The sequence below is a fragment of the Eimeria necatrix genome, genomic scaffold, assembly GCF_000499385.1.
Source record: "Eimeria necatrix Houghton genomic scaffold, Enh_scaff132, whole genome shotgun sequence".
In the NCBI taxonomy this organism is placed as follows: domain Eukaryota; phylum Apicomplexa; class Conoidasida; order Eucoccidiorida; family Eimeriidae; genus Eimeria; species Eimeria necatrix.
The window spans coordinates 72,794-82,059 of NW_013652072.1; the positions used below are offsets into that span (position 1 = coordinate 72,794).

General features: G+C 51.9%; 2 protein-coding genes across 2 annotated transcripts; both read left to right on the forward strand.

Moving 5' to 3' along the window:
- Nucleotides 1–861: 861 nt before the first annotated feature.
- On the forward strand, nt 862–1,913 carry ENH_00010930 (hypothetical protein, conserved; the record flags this gene model as incomplete). The annotated part of the gene is made up of 2 exons (XM_013578839.1): nt 862–1,500; nt 1,650–1,913. The coding sequence occupies 2 exons, from the start codon at nt 862–864 to the stop codon at nt 1,911–1,913; spliced, it is 903 nt and encodes a 300-aa protein (XP_013434293.1).
- A 187-nt stretch (nt 1,914–2,100) lies between these two features.
- ENH_00010940 (Short-chain dehydrogenase/reductase SDR, related, related) lies at nt 2,101–7,448 on the forward strand (the record flags this gene model as incomplete). Its single annotated transcript, XM_013578840.1, is given in 5 exon segments — nt 2,101–2,316; nt 2,421–2,744; nt 2,748–3,925; nt 4,033–4,159; nt 4,290–7,448. Coding segments are annotated over 5 exon segments (5,004 nt in total).
- Between the last annotated feature and the right edge of the window lie 1,818 nt (nt 7,449–9,266).

The following is a 9,266-nucleotide window of genomic DNA, read 5'->3' on the forward strand; positions in this document are numbered from 1 at the left end:
TACTCTCTGCTAGGTATCTTCTGGCTGCGCTTCTGCTGGCCGAAAACTGGTCCGCGAAACAGCGACGTTCGTTTCTGGGCGCCGTGACAGTCAGCTAGTAGTCACCGCTCAGTTAGCTACTCCTGAACTTGCTTCGGCTTTGTGATTACTCTTTTTTTCAAATGTCCGCAGCAGCTTCAGGCTACGCGTCGTCTGTGTGACGTCCGTCTAGCACTAACAACCGAGTGGGACAGCAGCGTGCGCACGCTGTTGGCGTGCAGAGCCGTCGCTCCTACTGGGGTCAGTTCATTAGACAGCTGGTAAACCACATCATCAGAATGCAAAAGCCTCATTCCGCTTCATACTGGGTTTTCTCGCTTAATATTGCAGCGCGTTGTGCTTGAGCAGCGTGACTGAAGGGTCAAGAACCACCAAGCCATATATCACGGAAGAACGAACTTTTGGGAGGCTTGCGACTGGCCGCTTTTATAGACATCTCCTGACATACAGTTAAAGGGCAAATAAACACCTGCAATCCTTGGTTTCAGGCTTTGTGCTGACGGTCCACAGCTACGTGAGGTTGACTGCTTGTCACGAAGACTACTGCGCGAAAGAAGTTTCGTAGGCTGGCGTTCATCCTGTGGAGTTTACTTCGAGAACTAAGCTCAATTACTTTTGCGGGCTCCAGGAACTCACTGCGAGCACTCCACTTGACAGACTGACCGACGACACAAGTCCAAGCAGCACCGCCAGTTGTGATGTGTTTTAGACCGAAGCTTTGATACATGTATTTTGAGTTGGTCGCCCTTCGGCCCTCACACAAGTGACTGTTGCTTCCGTTTCCCTGTCGGGCGTGAAAGGCGGGGGTGAAATTGCTCGAAAATGGTGGAAACGAAGCGGAAATTAGCGGAGTCGTCAACCGCAACTCAGTCCGACACTTCGGAAACGACAAGTCCATCGCGCCGTTCAATGAGTCCACCAATCGCTGCATTGTGGAGCAAGCTTGGTGGTAATCCGTTTGCCGCCACATTCAACAAGTGGGTTCGGGAGGCGCCAGACGCTGAAGCGGTTGTCTGGTTGAATGGAGAAGGAGATGTGGCTGAAATAAGAACTTACAAGCAACTAGTGGATCAAATATACACACTAGCGGCTTACCTGGAGGAAATAGGAATTAAGAAGAATGACAGAGTCATCTTGTGTTATCCACCGGGGATAGACTTTATTGTCGCATTCTACAGCTGCATTATTTCTGGCATTGCCGCTGTCCCTGTCTATCCCCCTGATCCTACAAAGGGAGTGACGGATATTCCCCGTTTTTGTGACATTGGGGCGAGTGCTGGAACTAAAAAAGCCCTCACTTCAACAACTTACCGTCGGGTTGCTGCGGCGATGTCTGTTGTATCTCGCGAGAGGCGATGGAAAGAAATTGAGTGGATTTGCACAGATACTATCAAAACAAAAGCCACTGCGGCTAATTGCCCCCCGGCAACTCTGGATCCCCATTCCATTGCGTTTCTGCAGGTAGGCTTGTGGCGAAGCAGTTTCTGTGCATGAAATGTTGGCTGTCTCAACCAGTAGCGCGCAGTTTTGTTGCATCACACTGACAATTTAGCGCATGCGAGATCCACCGACTCAATTAAATTCGCGAGTTCTGCTCCCCATTTGCGCAGTTCACATCTGGAAGTACTTCGGAACCAAAAGGAGTCATGGTGACGCATGCCTCTTTGTTGCATAACATGCACCTGTGCTGGCATTCCTTCGAGTTTCCGACGCACTTGGAAACTAAAGACCCCAGCGAACAATTTTCGACCCATGATTATGACTTTTTTGAGCTGGATGAGTTCTGGAAAAGACGCCATGAAGTATCAGTGGCGCGTAAAGGTCACAGAGTCCGAGCGTTTTCTTGGCTGCCAGTCTACCATGACATGGGGTAAGAAAAGCAGGTTCTGCGATTTCCAGCGCATCAGCAACATTATCAAACGGGACGTGCAGGACTCTGGAAACTGCCCATACTTTTGTTCCCCTAGACTTAGCGTGTGAACGTCAATGTGTGCTCTTGGTTCTTTCAGGCTCATCGGCTTTGTCTGCTGCCCACTGTTCTGTGGAGCCGCTCTTTACCAAATGTCTCCAATCGATTTCATTCGACGGCCCTGGGTTTGGCTCAAAGCCTTAAGCCAATACGAATGCGTGTGCAGTGCTGCTCCTAACTTCGCCTTTGGGCTAGTGACACGGAAAATGCCTGACAACGTGTATAATCAGCTAGATCTTTCCCATGTGACGGGAATACTATCTGGAGCGGAGCCTGTCCGGAGGCAGACAGTGGAACAATTTGTTGAGGTGAGAGGAAAAATTACAGTTGAGGCGCGAGTGACTTATTAACAGGATATGCCGCTGCGTAAGTAACATCAAACCCTTCCTGGTGGCTTTACGTGCGTTCCCAGAAATTTGGCCCTAAAGGCATCAAGCCGTGTACTGTTGCTCCAGCGTACGGTCTTGCTGAGCACACGCTTATTGTTACTGGAAGAGGGGACTGGCAAACCAGTGCGACTATCCTTTACGTTGACGCACTGAAGTTACGAGCTGAACGTATTGTCAGGATCTTCACCCCTGAGGAAGCTGCTTCTAAGCCAGCGGGAGACGTACAGGACGTTGTCAGCTGTGGCTTTCCATTTAAAGGTGTCACTGGTGAGCCTTATTTTCACTTACTTTACCACAAAACAAGCATGAGAGCAACGAAACCTAAAAGAATGCGCGTTTGCTTTTCGTGAGTGTCCGCAGTAAAAATTGTTGACCCGGAAACCGATCAAGAACTACCGGATGGGCACGTCGGGGAAATTATTGCATTTAGTGAATCTGTGGCTCTGGGATACTTCAACAAGCCGGAACAGACAAGCCAGACGTTCCATGTATCTGTGAAAGATGCGAAAGGAAACAGCACTCCGGCTAGTGGGCTCCGCACTGGAGATTGTGGATTTATGTATAATGGGGAGCTGTATGTAACCGGCCGATTCAAAGATATTATTATCATTCGAGGCCGAAATTATTACCCGTCAGACATTGAAGAGGCAATTTTAGAAGTGCCTCAAATTCGTCCAGGCTGCGTAGCTGCATTTGCGATCGAGGCGGACTCAAATGAAGTGCTAGGCATTGCTGCAGAGCTCCGTGTAGAAGACGGTTTAAAGGGTGTCTGGGCCCGGGTCCGCCGGCAGCTCTTTGATAGGTCCAGCTATGACCAAATAGTTAAGAACATCTGTCGAACGGTTGCTACCAGCACCGGCCTCAGTGTGCACAGAGTTTGGCTCCTGAGACCGCGAAGCCTACCAAAAACAAGCAGTGGGAAACTCAGGAGATCTCTTGCCCGAGAAAAATTACTTGAAGGCAAGTTGGATGGCGTTATTCATACGTATACACATCATGCTCACCAAACTGAAGCAGTCTCAAACGCCGCGAGGGCAGGAACCCAAGCTCCCCTCAAATCTCCTACTCAGCAGCCTTGTGAAGCGGCACACAAAGGCCACGATGAATCTGGACCGACACACGAGGCCGTTGTCAAGGCAGTGAGGGAAGCGGTGATTGATGCAGCGAAGAATGTATTGGGGGACGACGGCGAGCTGCCGGATATGCAGGCCCCACTGCATGAATTAGGAGTTGATTCAATTGCTGCTGTAGAGCTAGCGGAGCTTGTTTCTGAAAGGTTAAATATCGACATTGAGCCGACGCTGATGTTTAATTACCCGACGATGGAGGACATTATGGAGTTCCTAGTGCGTGAAATCGAGGGTAAAGGGGCCGAAGAGGCACTCACTATCAACACGAACACCACGGACACGACAATGGCCGTCGTAGGCGCAGCGTGCAACTTGCCAGGAGGCAGCACAACTCTCAGTTCATTCTGGGACGCTCTTATGTGCGGTGTCGACGCAATGGTAGAGGTGCCGCGGTCCAGGTCAGTTCTGTGTCTATTTGGTTGTCCCTGTACCAGCTTGCAAACCGGTTCCACCGTATGCGCACGGTAATTCGAGAATTTGCACATTGGGCCTTGTTGCGATGCAGATGGGATGTGGAGGACTATTTCGATCCAGACCCAGATGCAGAAGGCAAGATGTACATTCGAGAAGGCGGTTTTATTGAGAACGCCGAGTTTTTTGACGCGTCTTTCTTCAGGATTTCATTGGCTGAGGTAGGCGGCTCGCTGCCGGCCGCATTCTACCCTGAACAGCATTTCAGCGTTCCCGGGTTTACTACTGTGCCGGCCCGATGGATGTAGCAAAAGCATTTGCTTCATTTGGCAATGCGCTGCGCTTTTGCAGGCATCAAGTATGGATCCCCAACAACGACTTCTCTTAGAGGTCGGCTATGAGGCCCTGCATGACAGTGGTTTCGACAAGGAGACCTTGTTGAGGGCAAATATTGGGACATTTGTGGGATGCTGCTGCAATGAATGGCAGCAAACATGCGCTCAAATGGGTCTTGGAATCAGTAGCTTTACGGCGACGAGCCACGCACCGTCCATTCTATCCAATCGAATATCGTACACTCTTGGGATGCTGGGCCCATCGTTAACTGTGGATACCGCTTGCTCGTCTTCTCTCGTAGCGCTGCATATAGCCATCCAGGAGCTTAAGGCAGGAAGCTGCTCCTGCGCCTTAGTCGCTGGCGTGAACCTCATGCTCTCTCCAAATGTCACCGTGGCGTTCTGCAAGGCTCGCATGATGGCCCCTGATGCACGCTGCAAAACATTTGATGCCAGTGCGAATGGCTATGTTCGCGGAGAAGGACTTGGTGCCATTGTAATCAAGCCTCATGCGGAAGCAATGAAAGACAGCAGTCGCATCCTCTGTATCGTTCGAGGGACAGCCGTCAACCACGGAGGGCGGGCGGCCAGCCTGACAGCCCCTAGCGGCCCATCCCAAGAACGAATTATTCGAATGGCGCTGCGTAATGCTTCCGTCGCTCCGGAGGAGGTGCTGTTTGTCGAGACACATGGAACTGGAACGCCTCTGGGGGACCCGATAGAGATCGGAGCCCTCAAATCCGTGTTCAGGTCTAGCAGGGACTCCCCTCTTCTCTTGGGTGCAGTTAAGACCAACATTGGACATCTTGAGGGCGCTGCAGGTATTGCAGGGTTTCTAAAGGCCGCCCTTGCTCTTCGCTATGAGCAAATGCCCCCTAATCTCCACTTTAAAACGTGGAATCCGCACATTGACCTCAAGGGCGCGAAGTTCGTATGCCCTGTGGTTGCGCTCCCGATAACACCGGCAACAGGGAAACCCAGGATTGGTGGCGTCAGTTCGTTCGGATTTGGAGGGGCCAATGCTCACGTGTTGTTACAGGAAGCACCCCATCCTTGCGTCGGAAGGAGGCCATATAAGGCTCAAAAGCCCACATTGGTGTGCTTCATGTTCGGTAGTCAAGGAGTAGAAAGCCTGCAAAAATGTCGCGTGCTCTATGACAGCGATCCAGCATTTGCAAAAGCCCTCAACGAGTGTGGGGACATACTTAAGCGTTTGGTCAGCGTTCCACTGCTGTCCATCCTTTTCTCCGAGCAGGACTTGCCCAGGTCCGCAGAGAGGGCACATGGCAAACAGAGCCAGCAGTGGCTTCGGCAAACGCGGTTCGCGGATCCCGCACTCTTTTCTTTTGAGTATGCTATTGGAAGAAGTCTGATATCTCAGGGCGTCAAGCCTGATGCAGTAATGGGAATCGGTGTTGGTGAATTCGTTGCCGCTGCAATAGCGGGAGTGATGAGTCTTGAAGACGGTCTCCGAGTTGCATGTCAACGAGCCAAGCTTGTTGATACTTTCCTTCCAGCTGATGCCGTGGCCGCAGCCTGTAGGGTGGGGGAGAAAGACGTGGAGATGGCAATTTCCGATGCTGGGGGAGCAGCGGGGTCTACTTCATCCGTTGCAATTTCTGTTGTCTATGGCCAGAAGCAACTGGTCTTGAGTGGAGTCCAGTCGGAGCTGGAGTCGGTTTTGATGAAGCTAGACATAGCCGGCCGGTTTAAGTACCTGCCCGACCGTTTGAGCTTTTCATCGCCACTGCTATCAGACGTAGTCACTCCCCTTGCCCGGATAATTGGAAACGTTAAACTTTCTCGTCCCACCATCAAAATGATCTGCGCAACAACTGGTGAATTCTGCGACGAACAAGTCCTCAGCGCCCACTACTGGACCCGCCATCTGATACGGACAGTGCGGCTTGACCAGTGCATCAGTAATCTTGTATCTGCCGGATGCAAGCTGCTCGTGGAAATTAATGGCCGGGCAGCCCTGATCAAAATGGGCCAGCAGAGCGTCGACGAAATGGCGAAAGATGTCGAATGGGTGTTTGCATTCCCAGCGGCTGAAGAGGAGACAAGCGAACGGCAGGCTTCTATTGTTCAAAACTGTTTAGCAGTCATGGACAGAGTAGGAGAGCAGCTTGAAATGGAACATGGCCTCCATGGGCAGGATGAACTGATTTATCACAGGAAGCCGATCCCTTGGGTGCAAATTCCTCACCCGCTTGTGGGGAAACATCGCAAACTGGGGGATGGAGAATTCTTATTCGAGACTTCTTTCCCTCGTCGAGCAGTGCCACTGTTTGCTGACCACATGGTAAACGGGAAGGCAATGATGCCTGGCATGGGTATGGCAGAAATCGTTGCTAGTGCCGCCTTCGCGCTGGACCTCAAAACACCTTCAGGGGCAGTCGCACTAGAGAATGCATTTTTTGAGAGGCCAATGATGATCGGTTCGCAGCGCGTCACCTACGAATTCAATACCCGAGCAAGAAGTCGCAACTGCGGCAGGCTTAGCCCTCGCACAGTTCGGACTCCAAGGAGAGTAAATGATGCCTATGTCCGTAGACCACGGGCAGACAGTGACTCGCGCGGCTTCTCAACTCCGGCACTAGCCAGCCCTTCTCTGGCTCCAAGTACTTGGCTTGTTTCACCAGTCAGCAGCAAAGAGAGTACCCCCAAGCTAGCATCGTCAGATCCGCGTTCAAAGGATATGAAGCTCAAAGTGGAGTTGGAGGAGGTTACTCAATCTCTTTTATCGAGTCGAGGGGCACTACCTGATGACCAGGTCGTTCCTCAAGATGTTGAGATGACGATTCGTTGCCACATCATGAAAAACTTGAACGTTGAGTTGAGTAGTGTTTGGGACGACGAAACGAATGTTCACTGCAGCGCACGCATTGTTCTGGGGGAACAGAACAAGGAGGACGCAACCCCATCATTAAAGGAGCTTCAAGCGCGATGCAATCAGCCCGTCTCGATTGGCCAATTGTACGAGTCTTTATTTGACTTGGGACTTCAATACGGGCCGCGGTTCCGGTCCGTCCACAGCATTTCTCGTTCGGAGTCCGAGGCATTAGCTCGTTTGATGTTGCCGGAAGGCTGCAAACAGGACTCATTTGAGAGCGGCTTCTTAGTGCACCCTGCTCTTCTTGATGGGGCGCTTCATGTAAGGAAGAGTGTATGAAGGCCGATATTGCTAGGCGTTTGACATGCGAATCTGATAATATCTCACGCCACGTGCCCTATTTTAGCTCCTTTGGTCCGGTTTTGCATTCAGTTTTGGGTTTTGTGCTTCTTCGCAGGTTGCTGCCGCCCTCATTGGACGGCATGCTTCTCGCGCTCACGTGTCGATGGTTCCAGTTGGTGCTGGCCGTATATGGCTGCGAAAACTGGAGGGTAAGGCAGGCTGCTGGGCGCATGTAGAGTTGGTAGAGTGCCGGTCGCGCTCAGCAGTGGTAAATGTTAGGATTTTTGACGATAGCTGGCAGACAGTAGCGGCACTTGAAAAGGTTGCCCTTAGAAACATTGACATTGGGGGTAGCGTAGGTGCCAGCATCCCACGTGACCTTATTTGGAAGGTCAGGTGGGACAAAAGAGCGGAATTGACTACCCAGCCACAGGACCACGCAGTTGGCAAAGGGCCAGTGCTGGTTCTTGGAGGCAGCTTGCAGCTCATGGAGGCGCTGTCGAATGCACTTGGGGGGGATGACTACGGCAGGGTGCTTAGTGTTGAAGATATTCCTTCGACAAGGAGCAAAGTTCAGGAGCTTCTCACAAGTGGCAGGTGGAGAGCTATCGCCTTTGTAGAAGCTTTGACAGCTGATGAGTACGCAGCGCTAGATGTTCCCCATGCAGCGATTCGCCTCCTCCAAGCATACGCTGCTCTGCTTAACAATGGAGCAACAATGCCCCCCATGTGGTTCTTCACCAGCGACATCATGGAGTCACCAGTAAAGGAAGAACAAACCCCACCGCAGCCCGACCTTCCAGCTCACGGTGGACTTTGGGGGCTTGTAAAGGCCGCACGATTAGAAATAGAAGTTTCGATTGGCAGCACGACGCAGATTGGTTGCCTTGATATCGCGCACTTTGAGAAAGATGATGACATGGCGAAGGCTGTTGTCACTTTCTTGCGTTCGAGTATGGCGACCTCTGATGAAAATGAGCTCATGCTACGGGGCAACACTCTCTATGCCGCAAGAATCGAAAAGAGTGATCTAGCGGTACGAGGTGCTCTGGAGCTGTACATGCCCGAAAGAGGTGCCATCTCGAATTTAGTAGTACGGCCACAAGCTTTTGCAGCCAGGGTCCCACCCGAACACAATCAAGTTGAAGTTCGCGTTCGGGCAGTTGGTCTTAACTTCCGCGACGTTCTTAATGTCATGGACCTATACCCAGGAGACCCTGGACCCCCAGGTGCCGACTTCGCTGGTACAGTTGTTGCCGTAGGGGACGAAGTGGAACACGTACGTGTGGGAGACCGTGTCTATGGTATCGCTCCAGGAGCACTTCGGACCTATGCAACAACCGATGCAAATCTCGTTCGCCGGGCTCCATCTTCCCTTGGATTTGAAGAGTCTGCTGCACTGCCGGTTATTGCCGCCACAGTGGAGTACGCCTTTGGAGATTTGGCGCATGTGAAGGCTGGTGACAAAGTACTCGTACACACGGCAACAGGAGGCGTAGGACTGATTGCTATCCAGTACTGCCAAAGGGTGGGGGCGACAGTCTATGCAACCTGCAGCGGCGGAGCCAAGGAAGAATACCTGCGGTCCGCTGGAATTCAGTATATCACGACAAGCCGCGATGCGTCGACTTTTGCGAAGGATATGCGTGAGTTCCTAGGGCCAGATGGGCACGTCGACGTAGTGCTGAACACGCTCGTGGACGACTATATCCCAGAGTCTCTCAAACTGCTCGGACCAAATGGACGCTTCATGGAGTTGGGCAAGAGGGGCATTTGGACTCGTGAGCAAGTGAAGGAGGCTCGTCCAGATGTGAT